Here is a 26,816-nt window from a genome sequence, read left to right as displayed (position 1 = left end):
AACTCACAGAGATCCAACTGTCTCTGAAGTAGTGCTTGTCTTTAATCCCAGGACTTTGGGAGGCAAAGTCAGGCAGATCTCTACAAGTTCCAGACCAGGTTGGTCTACATAGCAAGTTCAAAACCAACCTGGGCTACAAAGGAAATTCTACATCATTCCTGGTAATTTAGTGAGATATTATCTCAAAAATGAAAAGTAAAAATGGGCTGGAGTTGCACCTCAATGGTGGCACTTGTCCAGCATGCATGAAGCTGCAGGTTCATATCCATGGTACTAGAGTAAGGAGCAAAAGAATGTTGGATTGAGCTTGTCCCTGAATTTCTGAAAATTCTTTTTTTTTTTTTTGTTTTTTTTTGTTTTTTTGTTTTATTTTTTGTTTGTTTGTAAGACAGAGACTCTCTGTACAGCCCTGGCTGGGCTTGAATTTACAGAAATCCACCTATTTCTGCCTCCTGAGTGCTGGGATTAAAGGCATGTGCCACCACCACCCAGCTAATTTATGAAAATTCTTAAGCAAAATCATGTTGTAGATCAAGAACTTTCAAGTACTTAATATGTAAGCAAAACAAGTTAATAGGGTAGGATTGTCATTGTAAAGAGCTGTGACTTCATATTAAAACAGTTCATTTTTATTCTGTCCCCATTTTCTGAAATCACAGTAAAGGAGGAAAGGGCCTCATAGGGGCTACTCTTTTTTCTTTGCCTGCCCTGCCCTGTGGATAGTGACCAGTTAGTGTCTTGTTCCTAAATTCTGATGTGGACTGTTTACATCCTGGAACAGAATGCCTTTGGCCATCTGGTGCTCTGGCCTGAGAGGATGACTGATCTGTTTTATTAGCATGCAGCTGTCATTTCCCAAATTTCCCAAAACTAGGTTTTTAGAACCAATTTTGAAGATACCCTAAAATCTTTATTAAATCAACTGTCTTCTCCCATGTGTCTCCTTCTTAAAGATGTTGCATTATAACCACACGATGAATTAAGGTGCTTTAAAAAAAAAATCTGAGTTCTGAAGGTACCATGGGAACCTGCACCTGCCGAGAGCAAAGTTGTCCTCAGAGCAAAATGAGTGGAACTGCTTTCAGTCTGTTGAGGTTTCCTGAGCTCTGTGCTGGTCTGCCCACTGTACTGAGGCAGTGAAGCCCGAGCCTGTTCATCTGCTCCTGTGTGGACACTGTCTGTGTTTGAAACCTCTTTCTTCTGTTTAATGTGTTAAGGATCTTCTAAAATACCTGCTCATGGGCCAGCAAGATGGGATAGTAAGTAGAAGTGCTAGCATATAGGCCCAATGACCTGAGTTCAGTTCTTGGATCCCATAAGATGACAGGAGAGAACCAGCTCCTCAGAATTGTCTCCTGACCTTCACATGCATGCATACTAAATTAGTTAATTAAAAACTGACTGTGTATCTGTGTAGATCATCCACATAGTTCAGACACTAGTGGGGAAATACTTAACATGTATTCTTTAATACTTATAAATGTGGTGTCAAATGTACCATTCAGTGTGTGTGTGTTCTTTTGAGACAGCGAGAAAGATGGTTTATTGTACATGAGTTACACTTGGCCACAAGTGAGAACAGAACCAGTCCAGAATGCCACAGGTCCAGAGCAAAGGGCCAGCAGAACTGTTTTGGTTGTAACGAGGTAGTTAAGTCTCTAGGTGGTCTCTGTGTGCAGATGATGAGGTTCCAGGCCCACTGAGGCTAACACCGACAGTAGCGCACAGTCCAACAACTTGAACCAGCGTCCCCCGCCTTCATCATCCCTCACTTACTCTCTTTTGGCCTTCCTGTGTGGACACGCTAGTCGAGCCTCTGCCTCATCTTCCTTCTCTTGTGCTTCAGCCTGCGCGTTCGCTTCTCCCTCCACTGCACTCTCATGCGCAGGAGTTTCAAGGAAGATGGTGCTAAGGTTGAGAGAGTGTGTGTATGTTTAACATTTTTAATAACTTTTAAAAAGTTGGTGAATAAGGAGCCGGAAAGATGCCTTGGCGGTTAATTAAGCACACTTGCTGCTTGTGGACTCTATCTAGTCCAAGGTGATCTAGTGCCCTCTTCTGGCCTCCACGGGCAATAGGCATGTATGTGATATAGATACATGTAGGCAAAACATTCATACTCATAAAATAAAAATGAATAAAGCTTAAGAATTATGTAGTGACTTTTATAAAAATAACTTTACTAGTAATGTTCATCTACTAGTATCAATTTACTTGGTTATAACAGCAAATTAGTTAAGTTTAGCTTTTATCTACTTAGCTATAGAAGTTGAATGTATACACTAACTGTTGCTTTTTATTGATACGGAATATAATTAAATTTTTTTCCTAACGATTTCTCTCACTTTTTCCCTTCTGCTTCCTTTTACAGCACTTTTTGCCTCGGTGGAAGTGTGAGCAGTTAATCAGACAAGGGGTTCTAGAGCACGTGCTGTCCTGACTGCGTCCGTGATGACAACAGCAGGGTACTTCAGGCTCTGCCAGGTGTGAAGCTGAGTCTAGCGCATGTAAATATCCTCACTGGACCTCCCTCCTTCTTTGACTTTAAATTTACAGACATGCTCTAAGACAACCATGGAGGGCGCTTGGCGTGTAGCTCAGTGGTAGAGCACTTGCTTAGCATTTGAGAAACCCTAGCACCTCAACAGACAGGACAACAAAAGTCAAAGAGCAGGTTAGACCAGGAGCACTTGGCTAGTAGTATCATCTGCCAACTGTGAAGCCTTTGTTACAAGCTGTGTCTTCTGGTCATTCCATTCCCACAGTAAATGCTCTCCTTTTATGAATAAAAATAAAGTCTTTAGTTTGAATCTGTTTTCATGATATATTTTTTCAAAAGTAACAAATATTTATTTAATAGAAGATGTTGACATCCAGGAGTAGGAAAATAAATGCTTCCTTAACAGTAGAATAAGCCTCCAGGAAAGAATTATTTTGGCCAAGTGAAGGCTAAAGATGAGGCTGAGCCTTCTTCAGGAGCTGTGGGAGACTGGAGGCTGGACAGTACTGAGTAGATAAGTTATTCTGTGTATATGGAGAGTACATTTGTTATTACTAAAAATAAATTTAAATAAAATTTTTATTATTTTGAGAATTTCATACAATGTGCTTTGTTCCTATTCATCTCCCAAATAATTTTTGATTAGCATATACAGTATTGGATATCATGAAGACAGAACACATTTGATATAGCTTCAGTCTTTGTAATTTTTTGAGACTTGTATTAAAGCCACAAGTAAGGCCTATCATGGTAATCGTTACAGGTTTATTTCCTACTGCTTAGTTTAGGGGGTGGAATCAGTTTTCTATAAACGTGGGTTAGCTGATCACGTTTTAAGGTCCTTAGCCTTACTTTGTGTGTGTATATGTGGTTGCTAATGCACATGGATGAAGAGGCCAGATATTGAGTGTTGGTTATCTTCAATTGCTTGTCACATTGGCTGGCCTCTGTCTCCTGAGTGCTGAGATTAAAGGTGTGCACCACCACTGCGTGGCCTTCGCCTTCTATTTTGAGCCAGAGCCTCTCTCCAAATCTAGAGCTTACTGATTCAGCTAGACTGGCTGACTAGTGACCTCCTATGATGGTATCACAGGTCCACAGCGCCAGCTTTTTTTAAGGGTTCTGGAGATCTGAACTCAGGTCTTCATCCTCGTGCAGCAGGAACTTTACCAACTGACCCATATCTCCTGCCCTTACCTGGTATTTCAGTGCCAGGCAGAAGCCCAAAGTGAAGAAGTGCACCCACGAGCTGGGCAGTGGTAGTGCACGCCTTTAATCCTAGCACTTGGGAGGCAGAGTTAATAAATTTATTTTTAGTAATAACAAATGTACTCTCCATATACACAGAATAACAGTCAGGACTGTTGCACAGAGAAACCCTGTTTCGAAAAACCAAAAAACCCAAGAAAACAAACAAACAAAAATACCCCCCCCCCAAAAAAAAACAAAAACCACCAAACCTAAAAAATAAGTGCATCCACTGGGAATGGTTTTCTTTTTCTTTTTTTGAGACAAGGTTTCTCTGTGTAATCCTGGATGTCCTAGAAAACTTGCTCTGTAGACCAGGGTAGCCTTGAACTCACAGAGATCCACCTGCCTCTGAGTGCTGAGATTAAAGGTGTGCTCCACCACTGCCCAGCCCCACTGAGTTTTGGCAATACCTATACTGAGACTGAGTATTTTACCGTTAGTAAAACCAGACTCTACATCTTAAGAGTGTCCCTTTCTGGGGTGTGAAGAGCTGACTGGAGTAGAGAGTCTTTGTTTTTTTTTCAAGATAGGGTATTACTACTGTATGTAGCTCTGGCTGTCCTGGAACTGGCTATGCAGATCAGGCTGGCCTCAAACTCACAGAGATTCACCTGCTTCGGCTTCCTGAGAGATGAGATTAAAGCAGTGTTCTCAACTTTCCTAATACTGTGAACCTATAATACAGTTTCTCATGTTGTGGTAAACCCCAACCATAAAATTATTTTATAGCTACTTTATAACTGTAATTTTGCTACTGTTATTAATCAATATAAATATCTGATATGCAGGATATGTGATATGTGATTCCCAATGGGGTTGCGACCCACATGTTGAGAACCACTGGATTACAGGCATGCGCCACCACACCGATCGATCCCTGCTTGTATTTTTATTGGAAGATCCAAACTCTGTCCTCAGGCTTGCATATCATGCGCTTTGGCCACTGAGCCTTGTTCCTAACCCAGTGACTCTTATAAAGCTATTTACTTATGTGTGAAATACCTTAGGACTTTAAAAAACTTAAAGAGTTAAATCAATTTTAATAGAAAAGAAGTTATTGAAAATACAGTAACTTTTCATATCACAGTAGAATACTCTGGTAAACCAAATGGTCATAATTTAGGCATCTCAGTTATAAAACTATACCTTTAAAAATATATGTACAATTTCCAGTGGAACAACATTTCTGTAATGAGATTGCACTTGCACAACGAACACTGCTATCCCTGAGCGCAGCACCTCCGATGTCTCCCTCCTCCCATCTCCAGGAGCAGCAGAGGACTGCTGGGGACCACTCTTCCTGGAGGTGTACTGACCCACATGGAGAGCACCTGGTTCTGCACTTCAGTCTTCCAGCACAGCACTCAAACACTCAGCCACTTTCCCTCTGCTGAGAGCCTGAGTCTTTCAAGAGGATCAAACTTGAGCACGTAACCCAGACGTGACCCGAGACTCACTTCCCCAGCACCTGGCCCGTAGGAGCCAGTCCTTACGTGTCCAGGGAGTGTGGCTAGTGAGCCATAGAGAATTATGGCATCAGAGTAGAATTATTTGGAACTCTAGGAATCAGCAGCTTCTACACAGAAAGTGACGCTGGTGCCATCTTACTGATGAGTTTGTTGAGAGCTCGAACTTTTTCTTCCAAGACGCAGTTTTTCCTCTCAGCACCTCGCTGCTTCTCTTCTGTGAGCTGAACAACTTTCATGAGGTGGGCGTTTTCCACATACAGTTCCTTGAGCAGCAGATCAGATCTGGTGTTCTTCTCCAACTAGACAGGGGAGAAAGTCACACTTTTCTGTGAGCTGCTGCAGGCTGCTAGCCCAGCCTGGCCCTCATCCCCGGCTCCAGTCCTACCCTTTGTGTTCTTGATCTCTGACACACATACTGGATACAATGACAGTTTCTGCTCCCTGATATAAGGGAGGAAAGTGAGAATCTGCAGAACTATGCGGAGAAAACTAAAGACAAAGTTATGGCCATCTTTGCACGAAATAAAAAAAACCCGCTATTCAGTGCAGATTGGAATCTTCAATTCTCCAGAAAACTTGGTTCATGTCTATGTGCTCTGCCTTGGTGATGCCACACAGGACACACCGAATTGCTACAGCCGCCATGGTAACCAGGTGTGTGAGCCCGTTGCTATGTACAGGGAGACTGGACAGACATCAGTGATGGAAACAGACAGCTCCAGGCAGTGGCTCTTGCTGAGTCATTGTTTAAGACACACAGACACAGACACGTGAGCCACACGGACGACACGGACAGCACCAGTTCTGTGGCAGAGCACATTAACAATGGAGGCAGACAAACAAAGGGGCAAAGGAGCCAGAGCAGTGTGTGCCACTGTGAGGAGATGAGCGGGGTACGGCTTCTTTAAGGACAGAGAGAATAGAGTCAAAAACCTAGAGCTGGGCACGAGCTCTGCAAGCAGAGCAGAGGATATGCACAAAGGCCCTGTGGCTGGCGGGTGCCTAGGAGACTTGGAGTAGAAGTGAGAACAGGCTGGTTTGCCCTCACTCTTGAGTGAGTGGCAGCTTTCAGACTGTGCCCAGCTGTGGATGGCTCCATGTTAAAAAGCAACAGCCTTGACAGGAATGAATGTTTGGAATATAAGTGGCAAGAAGAGGATGGCTGTAGGCCAGGCGGTGATGGCGCACACCTTTAATCCCAGTACTCGGGAGGCAGAGGCAGGCGGATCTCTGTGAGTTCAAGGCCAGCCTGCTCTAGAAGAGCTAGTTCCAGGACAGGAACCAAAAAAAAAAAATCTATGGAGAAACCCTGTCTCGAAAATCAAAACAAACAAACAAAATAAAAGAGTATGGCTGTGCCCCGTATACTCAAGCAGAGAAGCCATCTGCGGCACACCAGAGGTACTAACTGAAATGGTGTCACCAGTTTATATACGCCAAATCAAGCCAGAAACACCAGGCGTCAGCTCATCAGCCACATCACCAGGAGGGGTAGAGCAGGATTAGCATGTGGCAGGCACACTTCTAGTCACGAGGTCCCTCAGGAAAACCGCCACAGTGTAGGACTTCTGCCTCGTTCCCAGGTTCCAGTGCATGTGTCGGTTTCTTGCATGTGACACTTAGCTACCCCAAGCTGACCCGACACAGTTGCAGTGTCCAGCTCTGCGCCTGGACTCCGTGAAGGATCTTCCGTGTACCTATATCAGCCCCATTTTCAACTGCGGGTCACCCCCTGAACGCTGCACACTCTGACCTGTTCTTTCATCCTGTGGCCTACATGACTAGATTACTGTGAAATGCGATGTGTGGTATGATGGTTAATATTAGTAAGACTGGAATCAAAGAACCTAGGCTTGCCAGTGGGCAGTTACCATGGGAAACCAGAAGTACTTGTCTAACTGTAGCCTAGCCAAGGACACAGATAGAGCAGCTTGTGAATTATGATTAATCCAATCAGTTCTGACACTGTAGAAAGACACAAACAAGCCCATATGCTGGACATGTGACATTCATGACAAGGAGGCAGAAGGGCTCAGAATTATGTAACGGGGAGCACATTCCATCAGCAGAACGTTGAGTCTGGGTGTGTCTGTTGATGTGTGCACATAATCATGGGGGCCAGAGGTTGAAGTCTGGGGTCTTCTTCAATTGCTTTTTAAGGATTTTTTTGTTGTTGTTGTTGTTGATTTTTATTGAGTTCTATATTTTTCTGCTCCCCTCCCTGCCTCTTCCCTACCCTTCAACCCTCTCCCAAGGTCCCCATGCTCCAAATTTACTCAGGAGATCTTGTCTTTTTCTACTTCCCATGTAGATAAGATCCATGTATGTCTCTCTTAGTGTCTGCATTGTTGTCTAGGTTCTCTGGGATTGTGATTTGTAGGCTGGTTTTCTTTATGTTTAAAAACCACTTATGAATGAGTACATGTGATAATTGTCTTTCTGGGTTACCTCGCTCAAAATAATGTTTTCTAGCTCCATCCATTTGCCTACAAATTTCAAGATGTCATTTTTTTTCTCCTGGATTACTAAAGAAAAACTATGCACTTTCTGCCTGAATGAACCCTTCATGGACCTCCAGGTTCTAGAAGCAGAGCCTTGTTGATCCATCGGGAGGGGCGTCCACGGAGGAAGGGCTAGAGGCGGTACTCACCTGTTCTCGAAGCTCCTTCACCTTCTCCTGTAGCAGCCACTCCACATTGCGCAGCCGAGCCTCGACATCCTCCACCTGGTCCTCCTTGGCCTTCAGTTGCTGCTTGTATTCTTCCTGCACAGAAGTTACACACCAGTGTTGTACTCAAACAGTGCTTCTGTTTTGTTTTGTTTTGTTCTTTTTTGAAAGATTGTACAGAGTGTTGCACCTACATGTATGCCTGCATGCCAGAAGAGGGCGCCAGATCTCATTATAGGTGGTTATGAGCCATTGTGTGGTTGCTGGGAATTAAACTCAGGATCTCTGGAAGAGCAGCCAGCATTCTCAAGCTCTGATCATCTCTTGAGCCCCCTGGGTTGTTTTTTTTAAGTGAAAAACGACTAAATGCACAAATCTGAACATGACGGATGATGGGCTATCTGTGCAGATATCAGCAACATCTCCACAGGCTACAGTAACCACCTCTTTCGCTAGTTCAGGGAGACACTGTAGACTACACTGTCATAAGTGACCAGTACCCAATGAGCTTCCATAATGCTGTCACTCTTCACCTGTGATGACCAAGTATGACCTGAAGACACACTGGGTTTGGGAAGACCTGTGGACCCTGGCTAGAGGGGTCTCTGGGTTGGTTGGCTTCCTAGACTTCAACTAAGACCCTGGTCTACTGTCAGCATCTATTACATGTTCCTTGCTGTTCCAGCGTCCTTGTCTTTAATGCCCTTTCCCAGGCAGCCAGCCTGAAGTGGCATACCTCACTCACCTGCAGTGCATTTAGCCGTCTCCCAGCCTCCTCCTCAAGGTTGAGCTGGTGCTGTAGCTCGGCTACGTGAGCTCCAGGAACCAAGTGACCCATCTGCTCCTGCAGGCACTGGACAATCCGGCCATGCTGGGACTGTGCAGCCTCCAGCGTTAGCTGGACACTCTGCAGCTAGGAGGACAAGTTTTGGCATGACTGATGACTGCAGAGTCATTACCAGACATAGTCAAAGTGTTAGTGTTATATTCTCTGTTAGGGTCACCCCAGAGAGGTGACCTGTGTTGAAGGACCTGCCTGTGTGTATGGCAGTCCTCAGGGACTCGGAGCCAAGTTCTCGCTTGCCACAGTGTTTCCATGCAATGCGTTAGGGAAAGATTGTGTCTAGAACCCTCAGGGCAACAGCTTGCTGCTGGATCAGGTTCTGTTCCATTCACTGTCCATCACAGCCTACTTCACGTGACCAGAGTGAGGCATAAGCTATGTGAGCCCACCTGGTTTCCTTACACTGCAGAGGGAATTCTCAGTTCTGAGACTTGGCTATGGCTCAGGTCCTGGAGTGTGATTAATACACAAGGCATTGAGGACTTTGGGGACAGGAATGGAATCTGTCCCCAAAAGGACTGCAGCATAAGGTTCTAAACCCAGGGGACCAGAGCCACAGAACTCAGCATGGCTATGAGCAGTCTCTGCTATTAAACAATGCATAATTTAGCCAACTCCTTCAAACAAAGGTAAGACTGAAACACAAGTTCAAGGAGTTTGATGCTTGTCAAAACACAGAACATCCTTGACAGAGTAAAAGAACTGGCTGCAGCAGTCTGTTTACCTCCGAGACCCCAGAGGCAAGAGTGGGCAGGCTAGTTCCATCAGAGATCCTGTTTAATCTCTGATCTGTCCTTGTTACCACGAAATGGAGATGCCTCTGAGCCTGCTGAGTTCCTGGTCAGCTGTGGAGCACCTGGCTGGCCCAATAACATCCTTGGGCTGGATGAGTCATGGCAACTGTCAGCCTACTGCTGATACTCATAGCATAGGACCGGACCAAGTGCTTCCGGTCACCTCACCTACCCACCTGGCCTTGACTCTCTTTGAGGCTTTCTGTCATCTCTGCATGTGACAGTCGTAAGCCCTGGCATTCCTCAGTTACACGTTCAAGTTCAACTTCAAGGTTTTGAATTTGGACACCCTGTTTATAAAAAGAACAACAACAAAAAAACCATTTTCATAATTATAAGCAGAGCCTGAAAGAAACCAGAAACACAGAAACCAGAAAGTCATAGACAAGAAAAAAAACTGCAGATTTTGACCCTGAGAAGCTGAGGCCCACATCTCATTTCTTTACTCTCTTCTATTCAAGCGCACCTCTACTGTGAGCTCGTAACAGAAAGTACACAGCGTCCTGCAGTGCTGTCCTCCTTATGGAACCTGGATTGTTCCCAAATGCTGCTATTTGAGGACTTGGCATCTAAAGGCTGCACCATCATTTACTCATTCAGCTACTGATGATGCTCAAAACTAATTCTGGTCCTGTTTTCTATTATAAATAGGACATCAATAAAAACACTTCCAGCTAAATCCATAATGCTTTTAGGTACACTCTTCACAAGCAAAATTATAAAGCCAACATACAGGGGTACTCTCAGGCTCTTGCTATTTATTCTACTCTGAGAAAGCCGGAGAACCCCAGCATTTGCTCCCTGCCACCAGCAGTAACACAGTTTGTTCCCCTTTCTACATCCTGGTGACTTTACCAACGCTGCTCAGGTGGACCCATTTCTCCAGGGTTTGCCCTTTTCTTCACTCCTGGGGTACCCTCCTTCCTCCTTGGCCTCCACCACCCAGTAAGCCCTCCTTCCAACCACTTCCCAGGTACAGCCTGGCCCCTGACCTGCTGCTCCTCCCGGCACCCGGCCTCCTCCAGCTTCCGCATCAACAGCTCGATGGCAACACAATTTTCCTCCTTCTGGGTATGGAGGGCAGACGTGTCCCCTTCCAGCTGAAGGATCCTGCAGTTGAGCTGTGACAATTCATCTTTGTACTTCTGAGTCTACAGCAAAAAGAGTTAAAACAAACACACACACACACACACACACACACACACACACACACACACACACACATATATTAATGCTTTTAAACAGCAGCTCAGTTCAGATCATTCTAGAGTTTCCCAACCAGGGGTGACTTTTCTCCCTATGAGCATCTGGCAGCTCCTGGAGACCAGGAGATGAGAACAGTAACCCTACTCTGTTCTGTAAGAGGAGATGACCCAGGCCACCAGAGGCCATTATGTGCTACAGACAACAAACTACCCTTCTGATGTCTTCTAGTCTTTATTATTCTTCTGGTCTTCAAGTCAAACAGGTAACAAAGGACCAAACAGCACGGCACCCTGAAGAAAGCAGCTAACAGATACAGTCTAGGGACAGCCTGTGAGATAACAGTCTCTTCCAAAAGCCAGTGTAATGTGGTCAGTAGAGCTGATATGTCACTGCGGAAGACCGTATCTCCATTGCTGTCTCTAGCAGTGGCCTCTGAATCCTTGTCTGCCCTGTGACTGAACACGTGCCCAGCGAGGGAGCCACCCTGTGCTTCCATCAGTCTCCATGGGATCCACAGGAAGAAGGGTCCACCTGATCCTCCCAGAACCTGGCCCCACGGAGAAGCACCATGCCCACAGACATGCGCAGTGAGAGCGCTATTGATCACCTCAGCTATCCAGACCTCTCAGCTACATCTCTGATGGTGCTGATCAAGGTACATCCCCAGAGATGTGCCCGGCTCATTTATAATCCCTTCACCCTGCAGACAAGACAGCGTGACTGACTTATGCCCCATATGTCAGCTGCTTACTGTGTAATGTTTGGATCACTGAAGCATATGAGCTAGTTCAGTTAACTCTTCAGCGATATTAAATTAATTAGTAAAAGACGCACTTGTTGTGGGGACGCCTGCTGGAGTATTTAAGAGCACAGTGTCATGATACGGCTAGGAAGAACGCACACACAGGAAACAGATAGTGCAATAGTGAGAAACTGTAGCTGTACAGAGTCCCTCAAACTCACCAGGGAATGGTGATGTGTGAAAAAAGACCACCCCAAAGGCCACACTTGGTATAGTTCCACTTACATTACACTTTGAAATGACATTTCTGGAGAGAAGATTGGGGTTGCCAGGTGGGAAAGTTGGCATGGCAACTAAATGGTTAACAGGTAACCCTAATAGAAACACCAATCACATGTCTGTGAAGAACATAGGAGTCTACCCAGTTGATACAATTATATAGGATCCAATGCATAAGCAACCAATGAGGGCAAGTATAAAAACTGGAGGATCTAACTAGGCTAAAAGAGTCTATCGGTATCGTGCCTTGGCTGTGACTTTAAGGGCTGAGGCATGTCCTCCCCAAAATTCAAATCTTGAAATCCTAACCACAGCACCCCAGAATGTTGACTAGACTTGGAGAAAAGCACTTTAAAGATGAACTGAGGTGACACTGGAGTCCTCGTGAGAGGAAGTGAAGACACAGGGACTCACTGAGGGAATACCATGCAGAGACTGAAGGAGACTGGATGGCATGCATGACTGCTAACAGGATAGCTGCCAACCTAGGGAGGGGCCTTGGATCCTCGCCAGGGGCCTGATGAGGAGAGCTGGGGTGGTCGGCTGCAAATGGATCTTGCAGAGGAGAAAAATTTTCTACTCCCCTTTCATTAGAGAGAAATTTCTTCAAGAACTAAGAGAGAGAGGTGACACCACTCATGCCGGTTAGTACCCAACCTGTGAGCCGAGCTCTTCCAGGTCAAAGCAGGCCTGTTCCTTGTCTCTCTTTAAAACCTCAATCTCCTCCCTGTTGAAGAAGCAGATTAAAAACATCACTTCACAGCCTGGGCTCAGCCCTGCCTCCAGTTCTAACTCACTGACTTGCAGTAGGTAAAGGCTGGAGAAGAGCACGGTGGGCCATCACCAGGCTGTGCTAGGCCCTGCTCCCCTCCAAAGGACTGGCAGCCCCAGCCCTCCTCAAGTGCCATGTGGGCTATTTCTGCAGGGCTAACACACGCTTGTCCCGAGCTGTGGGTGGGATGCCAGGCAAGCGGCATCTTGTACAGATTACAGTAGTCTAGGCTCTGCTGGCCCATAGACGGCAGCTGGAGTCCCCAAGCCAGCACATCATCTCACAGTCCCCCACCGTCCTCCCCTCCTAAGCTCACTCGGGAGTACCATCAGGCTGCAGCACACAGGTATGGGAACCATGAGCCCACCTTACCTCTGTGTTTCATTTCTGCTCTCTGAAGTCTCTAGTTCCAGCTGAATCCTCCCCAGGTCACTTTTCAACACCAAGTTTTCTTCAGAAAGCCTCTGAAACTCAGCCCTGTGGTCAAAGTTGAGGAAGCCAGTGAGACCTGGAAGGGGCAAGCTGGACACAGGCTCGCAGCCAGCACATGGGAGTGCTGAACACTGCAGGCTGCATCCTCTCTCTGGAGGAGACCAGCACGAAGCCTCCTGTCTCCAGGGAGCAAGCGCTGGTGTGTACTCCCCGAGGGCCAGGTCCTTTGAGCCACACCCACACCTCCTCCATGCACTCAGCACCAGGACCCTGCTGACACCTAGAGGCGGTGAAGAGCCAAGTCCCACGTGGTGTATGCCTTCTTCACAGAGGCCATACTCCAAGGGCACCAAACCGAACAAAAACCTAGAAGCTGAACTGAAGCTGCGAGCAAGTAGTGTGCCTCATAAAGCTGGGCCGGCCCAGGGTGCGGTGTCTGTGCCAGCAGCACGGCCAGCAGAGAAGCCATGCTGTGGGCACCCGCACAGCTGGAAGCCCAGAAGCTGGGGCACAGAAGGAAGCCCAGGCCGTCTCAGGTATCTCACTTTGTCCCACTTCTCTGCAAGGCAATGCAGCCAAAAGCAGTCTTCACTGAGGCTCTCAAGATTCCTTGAGGTTAACCTCAAGTAAATATGAACACACACAGATTAACAGGCATGTGCAAAGGCCACCAGGAACGACAGCAGAAACAAGGTGACCCATAATTGGATCCCCCAGGGACCTCAGACACTAGAAATATCAGGGTGCTCAAGACAATACTCTACATCTGCTTAGTAGGCAAAGGTGTGGAGAAACCCCTATAGACATCTGCAGGAAGTAAAGAGCCCTTTGGGTACAATGTGGTCAGCCTGGAGGGTGTCAGGCTTCTAGCCCGTCAAAATGTCTGGGATTTGTTTTTTTTTTTTCTTTACATATTTAAGGGAGAAACACATATCAATGTTATTTATTTATTTACTTACTTATTTATTTATTTTGAGATAGGATTTCTCTGTGTAGCCCAGGCTGTCCTGGAACTCACTCTGTAGACCAGGCTGGCTTCGAACTCAGAGATCCACCTGCCTTTGCCTCCCAAGTGCTGGAATTAAAGGCATGCGCTACCATCATCTAGCTTCAATTTCATTAAGAGAACTTTTTACTATCTAGGCTGGCACCCCTCTCCCTCTCTTCCCCATCTCTCGCTCCTCCTATAACTCTGAATAGGAGAATGTCAGCAAATAAAAGCAACAAATGGGGCTGGAGAGACGACTCAGGGCCTCCTCAGTGCCACCAGCCCAGAGACCCTCAGATGACCTCCAGCCTGTCTCTAGAGCAGCGTGCTGAAGTGAGGCTGATCAGGCTAGAGGGGAACAATATTGTCCATCCTCACGACTCCCGCTCCCCAACCATGAATTCACAGGGGCTGGGCTCTCTCAGTGCAGGCTCCTTTCATTTCCACAAAGCGAGTTTCTTGGGTGGAGCAGGCTGGTTCTGCAGCTAAACCCAGCTTCCTTTCCCTTCGGCGTCCTTCTTTTTCTGACCACTTCCTCCGCTCAGCAGGTTTCCTCAGCTCTCACTGGACAACTAATATGCTCAGAGTGTACATTAGCGCTCTCGACAAGGCTCTCGCCCTTAACTCGCGTGTTTTCAGCAGTACCAGCAGCATGCTGGGTAACATTTGCAGACTGACTCTTCCTGCCCAGCCATGTTAACATCTATGGGGTGTTCCTTTTTGAACAGTACCTTTGATATCTACAGTACTGTCCTTCTCATGGATTCTTATATATGTGGCCAAAGGAACAACTCTGGGTTTTTTAAAGGCCTAGATAACATATATTGGTGCCTTTCCTCTTCCCACTGAGTTTTTAGTTTGATGAATTCTTGGAAGCTAATGTTTCCTGATGAAAGGAAGCCATGTCTACTTTCTTAAGTTGTTTATACAGTGACATTTGCATGTCTAAAATTCTGCTCTATCTATCTATCTATCTATCTATCATCCATCTATCTATCTATCTATCTATCTATCTATCTATCTACCTACCTATCTATCTATCTATGTTGGTGCTGGGTATAGAACACAGGGCCTCACACCTGCTAAGTACATGCTATGTCACTGCGCCATACCTAAACCCCACATTTTCCCCAAGAATGAAAGCAGCTGCAAGCTATTCCCCAGTGAGCAGGAGTTCACCTTTTATTGAAAATGGTTGCATCATTCATATGTGACCACACACAATCCTGGAACACACCCATGTGCCTACTGTGTGTCACTATGAGCCTGGGCTTCCTGTAATGACCAGTCTCTACAGGGGCAGATACCTCCTCAGTGTGCTGAATGAGGGTTGGTGGGAGTAAAGAGAAAGATATATGGTCCACCATCGTGTGCCTGCAAACATCTCCTCCACTACCAGAGGAGCCAACCATGGCCTGTAGCTTAGGCAAGCCTTCCCAGGATTCTGGCATCTGTGACAGAATTGGTACCCATCTACATCTCTCAGCCTCTTTCCTACGGATGGTATCCCAATGACATCGGCTACAGCAGTATTTCCAGCCCTGTAGCATTGAATCCCCCAGATCCCTGACAGTGCTGAAGGCACCCAAAGCACTACAGCCCAGGGGCCCATTCCACAGAAGCCTCAGTGGCTGCTGCCCACCAACCAACACAGCAGCCTGTTGATTTACTTTCATCCCAGAGCCTGGCTCAGAGGCATGCTGCAGCCCCAAACCCCCGCTTCTCTTAAATCAGAGGGATGAGGGTTCACAGACGACCCACAACTTACACGAAACCTCCGAAACTCTTATGAGGTGAGGACACTAGAGTCAGCTGGGCTGCCTCAGGAAGGCCTACCCTTCCTCTCTTGGCCCACTTGCTGACACCAGGGATCAGGAGAGCCAGGAGAGAGAAGTGGGCTTGTGACTCCCGCACACAGCCACATTGGCAACCAAGAGCTAGAAACTGGGGGAAACTGTACAGTGGTCACTAGGGACAACTCTGAGGGTTTGTGTGCATTTTATGACCAGGAGTGACCAACCTGTAATTCTCTCTGGAATCCGCATCCCTTTCAAGAGCCCGGACAACATCTTCCAGCTGCAGAAGCTTGGTCTTCACATCATTCATCTCACTCTCCGACATCACTGATGTCACCCTGGCCTCCGTTTCCCCCAGGGTGGCAAGCTGCTTGAACTTGGCCTCATGTGGATCTGGGAGCTCAGAGCAGGGCAGTGAGGGCCTGGAAGCTTCTTCGGTGAAATGGAGCCAAGTCTGTTGGACACCCTCAGCATCCCCAGTTGGCCCCTCTGAAACCTGTCCCTGAACCCAAACAGGGGCTGGCTTCCTGTCCAGAGCAGTTGGGTCCAACCTTGGCTCCAACATCTGGAGCTGAGTAGGTAAGAACAGCTTCTGGCCCTGGCCTGTTAAGGCCCTGGCAGGAGGCTCTGGCTCTTCTGGAACAGCTCCCTCCTCAGAACTGAGTGGACCTTGATGGTTGTCTCTGACACCCAGGCTCTCCAGGGATCTTCTGGACACTAGGGCAGGGTTTGGGCTTGGCATGGCAACTATACTACAAGGCTGGCCAGGAAGTTCACTCCCCTTAGCTCTCCCTTGGCCAGGCCATTCTTCTGCTGGTGCTCCTGTCCGTCCATCAGGGCTGACAGCTGGCCGAGCTGGTGGCTGCTGCCTGCAGCCTGGACCCAGGGACATGGAGCTGGGTGTCCTCTCCTGCTGGTCACTCACCACAGTGGTTCCGTTCTTCAGGAGAGCACGCAGCGCATCTGCCTCCTGCACAAGTCCCTCCACCTGATCCCTATAGGTTTGTTCCAGCTTCTCCTTCTCCAGGGTGAATGACCTGCAGATGCGCGCCTGCTCCTCGCTCATCACAGCCTGCAGCTTTAACTGCTGCCTCCGACAGTGGGCCAGGACCTCCTGTTCCCGTTCCTCCCTCCAGCCCTTCTCCAGGGCAAGCTGAGCAGCCAGGTCCTTCACTCGCTGCAGATGTGCCTGCAGCAGCTGGTCCTTCTCACACTGATGCTGCAGGGACAGACTCTCACAGCAGGCTGCGTGCTGGGCTTCCAACCATGACAGCTTCTGATTCAGCTCTTCTTCTGCCTCTCTCCTGCAGAAACACAGCCATGCACTTCAGGTTCTGCCAGCTGACTCCTAGGCCTCTCCACTCATACAAGAAAAAGTCACTGGAACTCCTGCTCTAAGTGCCTAACGAGCCCCTCCCTCCTTTCTGTAGACTATTTTGTGTCGGGATGCCCAGTTCCTTCTCCGGAGTCCTTTGTGGAGTCTACAGTCACAGAATCGTTCACCATGTCAGACAGCTTAAAGATAATGGGGTTACTATTAGGTAGAATTAAAATTCTTGTCCTTGGCCACACTGCAAGTGCTTAGTTAACTGTGGCTGGAGGCCTTGCACCAAGTGCTACTGGGCAGCGCTGGTCCCAAGGGTTAGTGAGACAGAAAAAACTGACCCCCACTCAAAAATCTCCTTGAAAACCCTATAAGCAGTTTGGCCTGGGTTTTCCTCAGCCTAGAGAGAGTGGGGAGGATGTGGGAGTGAGGTAAGGGCTAGACAGAAATGCCCAGCTTGGTGAGGCATGCTGTGTACCCTGGCAGGGGACATAAGTACAGTTGGACTGGCTGTGGCTCCACCTCCACGGACAAGGTACCAGGTGCCCAGCTGCACAGCTCCCCAGGAAGGAGAAGCTTGGGACATCCTGCATGCTGCAAGAAAGAGGGCTGTCATGCCCCAGCCTTTAGGTACCATACCAGGCCCCAAAGCAGCTCGTGTTGAAGAGATAGCTTAGGATTTGGGGGAGTATGTGACTTGAAGATGCTTCTGCCCGTCAGGAGTGCCACAGTCAGTGCCCGCAAGTCTCCAGCAGCCCCGAGGGTCTCTGCTGCTATCATCCCCAAAGGGAGGGAGAAGGGCTCTGATTCTCTCCCCCTCACACCCTATGTTTTCTGGCTACTCTCAATTCTGTCCTACCGAGGAGCATGCCCACTTCAATCAGAACGGATGCCACAACAGGCTGAGTTGCAGCTGTCAATACATGACAGGAATGCGTTCCCTTCATCGTCAACATCTGGATCCAACAAGATGACACCAACTGAAGCATCTGCTCAGTCTAGCCAGTGAGAGGCTCTGGCTCCCAACATGAGGGTGGCCAGGCCAGGAGATTGGAAGGGCCATTTTTTGTGGGGTAACAACCTACACTAGCTTTGTGTCCCCAGTAACTAAGTACTGACTCTACCAAGTTGGCCTCAGGGAAGAGAGGGCAGGTGACATTTCTCAGGTAATGGACACAATGTAACCTACCACATTCTGGTTTTCCAAGTGACCCTTTCCTTCAAGCTACAAATATTTTAGCTTTCCAAGACTTTTCTCGCTAATCCAAATCAACTGTCTATTTAGAGTGGCTTCTGGATTTTTCTTCCTCTACTGCTGTGATGGCTAATATTGTCAACTTTGTTACATTTGGAGTCAACTAAAACCCAAGCTGCTGGGTACATGTGTGAGCAATTATCTTGATTGGATCATTTGAAGTGAGAAGACCTACCCAAAATCTGGGCTACACCTTCTGGTTGTAGCCCACATAGAAGGACATGGAAGAAGGAAGCTTTTGCTTTTTGCCCGCTTGCCCTCACTCTCACTGGCAAAGTCATCTACCCTGTTGCTGAGGCATTCCTTCACTGGTATTAGAACCTACTTCTTCAGATTCCACCAGAGACCAGTTGAGACATTCAGTCTTATGGATTGAACAACTACTGGCCTTTCCTTTGAGAGAAAGCCATTGGACTAGCCAGTCCACAGCCTGTAAGCCAATCTAATAAATACACTTCTAATATGTCTGTCTGTCTGTCTGTCTGTCTGTCTCTCTCTCTCTCTCTCTCTCTGTTTTTCTCTTCTATCAGTTCTGTTCCTTTAGAGAACCTGGACTAATACACCTACTCTTTAATGTCCTCAATATTTAGTGATGGGGAATACATTAACTTGCTATCAGACAAGTGAAGAGGAGGAGGAAAGAACAGAGTCTAGGCACAACACAGCAAACGCAAACTGCTCCATGCCCCAAGGGGGCCTGGAAGTGACATTCTTAGTTAGAAAAGTGTTCTCTGGGCCCTTGAGGAAAGGAAACTTCCCTGTCACTAGTCACTGGAACCTGGCCCGTGTACATAAGCCTACGATTAAGTTTTGGTTCTTGGCAAGCATCCCTGAACAAAACCCATCCCAAACCTTATCTGTTGCAGCTGGTCCTGGTGTCGCAGGTGCATCTCCACTTCTAGTCGCTGGGCCAGAGTGCACAGCGCCTGTGCACAGCAGTGGGCCAGCCCAGCTGATGCGGGCTCAGGGCTCCGTGCTGCATCTTGCAACTGCTCCTTCAGGCCCAGGATGACCTCCTGAGACTTGGCATACAGGGCCTCTAGATCTGCCTTCTGGCCCTCCAGCACGCTGACCTCAAGCTGGAATGCCTGCTCCAACTCCTTTTTATCTTTCTCAAAGTTTCTCTTCATGACCTCAATTTCCTTCTCATAGTAATTTACCTAAAGAAAGAGGAGCAGTGCTAATTAGGAAGTCCTAGTGGCGTAACACATAAACAAGAAGATAACAGGCAGGACGCTCAAAAGAGCTGATGGCCCAGACCTGACCAGGTCCCAGGATGGAGAAAGGGGGATGGCAGGATAGTGATGTTACCAAGGTGTGCAGTGTGCCTATGCCACCCCTTCACAGTAACCCTGTGGTAGGTTCAGTGGGTGAGCTCAGAAGGCTTGGGACCAAGAGTGGCCAAGCACCTGGCAAGTACCATGAGTCTAGAGCATATGACAACTAAGGATCCCTTCACAAGACCAGCAGGGCGGCACTCCACATCCTGGAAGCCCTAGGGATATACAGGCTAAGCCATGTCAGAAGCTCCCAGCATATCTACCAGGGAACAGGGGGCTACAATAGTAGGACAGAACAGCCTGCCCTGATAAGCAGTCTGAGGAGCTGGACACATGGCTTTGCAGCCTGAGGTCCCAAATCCCCTCACCTTGGTCTCCAGCTGCATCCTGAGCTCCTGGTAATGTTCCTTCATCTGCTCCACCATTATCTCTGTCTCCAAACTCACCGGAGCAGAGTCACCCACGAACAGATTGCCTGCAAAGAGGACACTCTATGACATCATGTCTAGGATACCTACAGCGCCTTCTTGAGCCTTTCGTCTGACTTCTAGATGGCAGCTTCCCAACCTGTAACATGTGACCGCAGGTTGGCAAGGCGGTCTCTCTGCCCTCCACCAGCACTGTATAAAGAACACGGGGTTGGTAGTAAGGGTCACTCTGCCCTGCGGGTGCACTGTGGTTGAAGACTCTGGGCTGGAAGGAAGAGTCACACTGTTCTACAAGTTGATACTATAAAGAACTCAGAGGTTCAAGCCTTTCTCAAAAAAGATTTATCTATATTTTATGTGTTTGGCATATATGCCTGGGCACCATGTGTGTATGGCACCCATGGAGGCCACAGATAGATGTCTGATGCTTTGGAACTGGAGTTACAGATGGTTTTGTGGGCTATATGTGGTTGCTGGGAACTGAACCCAGGTCCTCTGCAGCATGCACTTAACCTCTAGACTATCTCCCCAGCAGGGTTTGAGTCTCCACCGTATCACTGGTTACTAAGAGAGAACCAGGAGGCTCCTGCAACTCTCAGAAAGATCCTTGTCAGACGGCGGATTCACTGCATTTAAAGTCTGGCTCCAGATGATGCCAGGAGCACAGAGGAAACGAGAAGACAAGGCAGAATGGCAACAGCTTCACAACTTCCCTACTGTGTAAAGCTTCGTGCCAGAGACTCCACACTCAAACGCATGGGCTCACATATCCAGTCTCTGTCCCAGAGGTTCTGGCAGCCACTCATGTCCCACACAGATAAAGTCTCTACTAAGTTCCTCTTGAAGGGTACATGATCTTTTCCTGCTTTCCAACATAAACAGCTGTAGGGGACAAGAGACTCAGGAGCTCTCAAAGGCTGGAGAACAATGCTGAGGGGCGTGGATTGCCATAAAGTAATTGGGTAGGGGTGGTGAGGGCTGCTGGATTTCATGGGCAGCAGAGAGATGGGGGCCATGAGTGTCACACGATGCTGCTGAAGAAAGCAGAGCTGGAGTGACTGCACTGATGACGACAGCCTGGTACAGCCAGGGGGAGGGTAGAGACTAGCCAGTACCCCGTCCTCCACAAGGGCTGTGACATCTCCACAAACCCCCCACCTTGGTCTCTAGAAAAGACCAAGAACACTTCAACATGGCCCTTGTCTTAACCCACTGCCCAAGAGCCATAGAGCCTCTAATGTGGTTTCAACAAGACCCCAGCCAGGACCTTGCTATATGACATTCCATGCCGGTGACCTTCCATGTCTAGCCCTGTCACACCTGTGATCTCATAGGATCCCCTGTGGAAACAGGCCCCTAGGGCAAACCTGTATCCTCCAGGGTTAGGTAATTAACGTCTGTGATTTCTACAAACGTAACAAAATCTTCCACCCTCCTCTCCTTATCTTGGCTGCCAAATTAATGTGCAATCTTGTGGTCATGTCCAAGAGATTCACCCTCAACTTACCCTCAGGACTGAGTTCCTACCTGCTGGGCCACGTCCAGGGAGCCACCTTCTATGGGTGCCTGGGGTCCCTGAGGGGCTCTGTCGACTCCTGGGAAGCCGCACCCGCAGGCCTTCTAGCTCCGTTTGCAACTCATCATTGCGGTCCTGTAGGTCCTGTGTAGGCAGAACCAGACGCCTCCTCCAGCTGCTGCAGCCACTCAGCCTTGAGAGGTCAAACCCAAGACTAGCCCCATCTGCAGTCAGTGTCCCACTACAGGCTAGACATATAGGTAGGTGCAGATTCTGGACTTCAAGCATGTAACACTAAACCTGGTAAGTTTAGGTAAGTACTTTACTAAACCTAGTAAGACTCTACTATCTAAAGGTCCTAGGAGAACTAGTGAAACCATGTCTGTGCAGAAACCAAGAAAATTTTCAACAGATGCTGCTCACCACCAGGGTGGTGGCATGGCACATGCATGGGAACCAACATCTCGGGTCATGTCTGGAGCTAAGTTTGGCTCTATTCTCGCAGCTGCAGAGGAACTGGCATGAAGATCTATAGCTATAGCTGTCAGGCCAATTGTTTAGATTAAATGCTATAGAGTAGGATGCACTTAACAGAGAGAAAGGATAGCATCTGGGAAGCAGAAGCCTGACGAGGCACAGTTCCATTTCTGAGTTTGTTTTCTGTCTAATTCTTTACAGTCTTCTGCAATGTGGGAATCAGTTTTCATATCATGGAAAACTATATTGTAACTCTTGGTGCCATAACCATGCCTATAATGGCATCCCCAGAAATAGCTATGGATTTTCAGCAGGAACTGATTCAGAGCAAAGCCTTATGGTCGGTGGAGCTGTAAAGAATCACATGCACCTAAAACCAGCTGTCTACTTCATCAACATCCTTCAGTAGTATCTTCAGATAGCTATAAATTACCACTTGTCTTATTTTTATTATTATAGTAAAAACACGAGAAAAATAAATGACTGACTAGTAAACTCTACTGACTTTAGATTTGCTATCTCTGTCGGTGGAGTTTATTATTGAGTGGGTTTATTTGGGCTGTGGAGACCAGACCCAGAACTTATGTATGGTGTAGATGGGGGTTCTCTAATGAATTACAACCTTATGTAAAGTTTTAAGTGCCCATTCCTTGAGCGCCCATTTTACTTATCCTTGGTCACTTGGCAGTGTTGTCTATGAAGGGTTTGCCTATGAAGGTGATTCTAGAATCACCAGTGTTATTTCCAAGAGTACGCAAAATTTTAGCTGGGTGGTGGTGGCACACATCTTTAATCCCAACACTCGGGAGGCAGAGGCAGGTGGATCTCTGTGCGCTCGAGGCTAGCTTGGTCCAGGACAGGCTCCAAAGCTAGAGAAACCCTGTCTCGAAAAAACAAAAAACAAAACAAAACAACAACAAAAAAACACAAAACAAAACCTATGCAAAATTCTACTAATTTAATAGTCACAACACTGGGCAGCAGCTACTGACTTACTCTCCTTGATGCCTATAATATAAAGGAGCAAACAGGCCTGTGGGCTCTAATGATTTTGTTGTTTGTTTTTGAGACAGGTCTTGCAACATTTCCCAGGCTGCCTTGTATTTGTTTTCTTGTGGGTTTTGGAAGGTACTGTTTTTTAGAGACAAAGTCTCATGTAGCCCAAGTGAACTTCCAACTGGCTATGGAGTCAAAGATGGATGACCCTGAACTCCTAATACTGCTGCCTCCACCTCCCAAGCCCTGGAATTATAAGCAAGCATGTGTTTGGCTTAAGATTGACCTTTAGCTCCTGGGTGCAAGCAATCCTCCTGCATCAGCTCCTGCATCCACTGAGACAGCACACTACATTTCAGTTTCAGGGGCAGGAGTTTTTAACCACACATATGCCTCTCTTTGTAAATAATGTTTCTGGTAAGTTTTATATAAATTAATTTTGGTAAATTAAGCTTAACCAAAAGATGACTAAAAGATTTATAACAGATCACTTTATAAATCAGTCTTTTCAGTATCATTAGTACCATGTCAATTCTAATTCTCCTTTCTGTTCTCACACTGAAACTTCTTTAAGATCCATCCTGGGAGTAGAGTCAGGGACACCTTCTGTCCTGGGATTTGACTAGTCACTGGGATATCTGCTGCACAACTAAGCAATGGCCTTGCATGACTGAGCACAGACTGAATAAGAAGTTCTTGCTGGAAAAGATGCTCCTGCTGTCACTTGTGGGTCACCCTGCACCTGTAGACCAAGGAGGGGAGAGAGGTTGAGGCCTCACATGGCCTCCAGGGTCAGAGCCAGGGAGTTTCTGAGAACCCATAGTGCTGGCCCTGTGGAGCTGGTCCTCCCTTCCTGTCACTGCTACAGGGAAGGCTACAGGAGCAGGACTCAGGGACGCTCAAGATGGCCAAGCCGACTCCGAAAGGCACGCACCCTGCACTTGAGCTCATACTCTTTCAGGACGGCTGTGAACTGCTCTTCTTGGGCCAGGAGCTCCATGCTCTGAGGCTCGAGCTGAAAGTGAGAAACGTGTACACATCAGCATGTCAGGGTCCCTGGGAAGACAGGCACCGATGCCCTGACTCTCACCCACCACCCACAGGCACTTCTCTGAAAACCCGGAATAGCAAAAAGGCTCACCTTGTCCTTCAGCACAAACTGGATGTCACTCTGCAGGCGCAGGACCAGCTTCTCCGAATCTGAAAGCTTTTCCACCACTTCTATGATTTCCTTCTGTAATCGGCTATTTTCCTAGGAGACGGGGATAGGGTGGGGTGGAAAGGGTTCAGGACACAGAGGAAGACAATGACAAATGTCCACGTCACTTCTCTGTTTGCTGGAGGCTTGTTCCTGGCAGCATTTCTCAGAAGGAACCCCGAGAAAGGCAGGGGGCATGTGGGTGTGTGCTGCCGCTGCATCAAGCAGGCAAAGTGTGCTGTTGGAACCCACAACGTCCTTTGGCACACCCAACAACTCCAAGGTGATTGCTTCCCCACTGGTTCCCCTTTTCCTTGCCCCCACTCCCATGTTCAGAAAGTTCACGAGTGACAAAAGAATGGCCTGGTAATGCACCATTTTTGAGCTGCTTTTAAAACGATGGGTTTGAAATTGTGTCACTATGGCTCAGAGGTCAGGCACAACGGGGGGGGGGGTGTCTGGAGACAAGGGCTGTGCTGGGAAGATAGCGGCATCACACTAGGGTGATGTCAGTTACGTCCAGATACTCCTACCACAATGGGCAGGGACTGCAGGACACAGGGTGGGAGGGGGAGAGACCACAGAGGTCTTTAGGCATCCGGGCAGGAGAAGAAGCTGGGCGCAGAACAGCAAGCAGGCTCACAGGTCAGTGCTTCTGGAGTTTGGCTGTCTAAACAGCTCAGACAGTTTTTGGGACACAAGGCAGGGTAGGTACAAGGCATCAACATTCACCAAAACCCTGAAAGCTGTGTCTGCTTGAGACTGTGAGCTCAGGCCAAGGGGCAGTGTCTGGAGTGTTCCCAGACCCTAGGGACACAGCCACACTGGCTGCAGAAACTGACTCACTCTGATTTTGAGTTCATATGACTCACTCTGATTTTGAGTTCATATGACTCAGAACAAAGGAGGATGAAACAAAGCCAAAGCAGCGTGAGGTCATGACATCACCCTGTTCTGCTGTGGCGGTTTGAATGGGTATGGCCCCTACAGACTCACGTGTGTGAATGTGTGACCCATGGGAGTAGGAGGTGTGGCCTTGCTGGAGGAAGTGTGTCACTGTGGCGGTGGTCTCATATATGCTCAACCACACCCAGTGAGACAGTTCACTTCCTGTCACCTGTGGATCAAGATCTAGAACTCTCGGCTCCTTCTCTAGTACCATCTCTGCCTGCACGCTGCCATGTTTCCTGCCATGATGACAATGGACTAAACCACTGAGTGTATGCAGGCCCCAATAAAACGTTTTTCTTTATAAGAGTTGCTGTGGTCATGGTGTCTCTTCACAGCAATAGAAGACCTAAGACATCACAGTTTACACCAGGGATGCATCCCACCTACCTTCAGGGCCAAGGTCAGTTTCTCCCGCAGACTGGTTTCTTCAGCCTGGAGGCGGCCCACATCCTGCTCCAGGGCAGCTCTCTGCCTGCGGGCTTGCTCCCAGAACAGCTCCCGCTCCATCTCTACCTCCGACCGCATGAGGCTCAGCCTTCCCCTGTACTCTTGCTCTAGGTGCCTAGGACACAGGACAAAACACACAGTCCTGCTTGGAAGTGTAACTCTGCCTCTCTGGGCACCTGTCCTCGGAACTCCCCCTCTGTGGAACCCTGCCAATCTACTCAGAAGATGACCTGTGGATGCTACAGACAGGCGCATTGGTGGGTTGCACCTCTTATGGGCTGGTGGAGGTGATACCCAGTCAAGGGAACTTGAGGGGCGGTGGTGAACACATGACAAATATCCAAAGCTGCCTGCAGAGCCCTGGGGTGAGCAAGTAGGCAGAGATCTCTGGCAGGTACCCTGGATGTCTTCTGCCTCTCTACCTCCTGCATCCATGTTGTACCACACCATACGGGCAGCCCTGGCCCACAGCAGCCCAGTGACAGGCTTTCGAACCCAGATGCACATCAAGTCAGCCTCCTTCTCGGGGAGCCAGGCTCCACAACCTGGCACTTGCACACTCGTTCTCAAACACAGCTGCCGTCGAGGCGCACATCGGTAACTCCATTATGTCATCTTGTACACAACCCTTGTCACACATCTGGCCTTCCCCAGACCACAGAGAGGAGGGGACCATGTGGACACAGCAGCCCTGTCCTACCAGAGCTGGCCAATGTGGGGCATCACTGGCTGCAGGAAGGGAGGCAGGGCTGTTCTACATAGTGGCAGCTCTATGGGAGCTCTAGGGCCCGGGAAAGGGGAGCGGCTGAAACCTCACAGCACCGGGAGGCCTATAATACACCCCGCCTGACCAAGTGTGCAGACTGCACTCCTTGACACTCCTCAGACCTAAGGTTCTTACACTCCCTAAAGAAATAAGCTATCTTTGAGATACAGCAGGGCTCGCCAGGCACGTTGGCCCAGGCTACTTCTTATAACCACAGCAACTCAGGAGACTGAGACGAAGATTCCAAGTGGGAGGTCAGCTTGAGGAGATTAGTAAGACTCTTAAAATGACATAGGTTTCATTTCACTATGAATCACTATAAATACAGGTTATATTTATAAATATAAACTATATAAACAAAATATAAATTATACAAATAAAAATATGTACGTAAATAGTTCTGTAGTACAACACTGGCTTAGCATGCATGAGACCCA

General features: G+C 48.0%; 2 protein-coding genes across 2 annotated transcripts in view; one reads left to right on the top strand and one right to left on the bottom strand.

The window, feature by feature from the left end:
* The window catches only part of Gins1 (GINS complex subunit 1), a 20,149-nt gene extending 17,339 nt beyond the window's left edge, over window positions 1–2,810 (top strand). The window contains exon 6 of the mRNA XM_005371222.3: window positions 2,372–2,810. Within this exon, the coding sequence (XP_005371279.1) occupies window positions 2,372–2,440 (69 nt within the window). The 3' untranslated portion in view covers window positions 2,441–2,810. The remainder of the gene's footprint in view (window positions 1–2,371) is intronic.
* Window positions 2,811–4,839: 2,029 nt separating this feature from the next.
* Window positions 4,840–26,816, bottom strand: part of Ninl (ninein like) — a 60,500-nt gene continuing 38,523 nt past the window's right edge. The window contains exons 11-24 of the mRNA XM_013355171.2: window positions 25,554–25,728; window positions 24,159–24,269; window positions 23,952–24,032; window positions 21,556–21,688; window positions 19,969–20,075; window positions 19,173–19,480; window positions 15,966–17,045; window positions 12,898–13,002; window positions 12,411–12,480; window positions 10,519–10,677; window positions 9,703–9,816; window positions 8,634–8,801; window positions 7,871–7,984; window positions 4,840–5,519 (exon numbers count right to left, since the gene is read on the bottom strand). Of these exons, the coding sequence (XP_013210625.1) occupies window positions 5,328–5,519; window positions 7,871–7,984; window positions 8,634–8,801; window positions 9,703–9,816; window positions 10,519–10,677; window positions 12,411–12,480; window positions 12,898–13,002; window positions 15,966–17,045; window positions 19,173–19,480; window positions 19,969–20,075; window positions 21,556–21,688; window positions 23,952–24,032; window positions 24,159–24,269; window positions 25,554–25,728 (2,917 nt within the window). The 3' untranslated portion in view covers window positions 4,840–5,327. The remainder of the gene's footprint in view (window positions 5,520–7,870; window positions 7,985–8,633; window positions 8,802–9,702; window positions 9,817–10,518; window positions 10,678–12,410; window positions 12,481–12,897; window positions 13,003–15,965; window positions 17,046–19,172; window positions 19,481–19,968; window positions 20,076–21,555; window positions 21,689–23,951; window positions 24,033–24,158; window positions 24,270–25,553; window positions 25,729–26,816) is intronic.

Source organism: Microtus ochrogaster, unplaced genomic scaffold (genome assembly GCF_000317375.1).
Source record: "Microtus ochrogaster isolate Prairie Vole_2 unplaced genomic scaffold, MicOch1.0 UNK100, whole genome shotgun sequence".
NCBI lineage: Eukaryota > Metazoa > Chordata > Mammalia > Rodentia > Cricetidae > Microtus > Microtus ochrogaster.
This window is presented reverse-complemented; position numbering and strand designations above follow the sequence as displayed.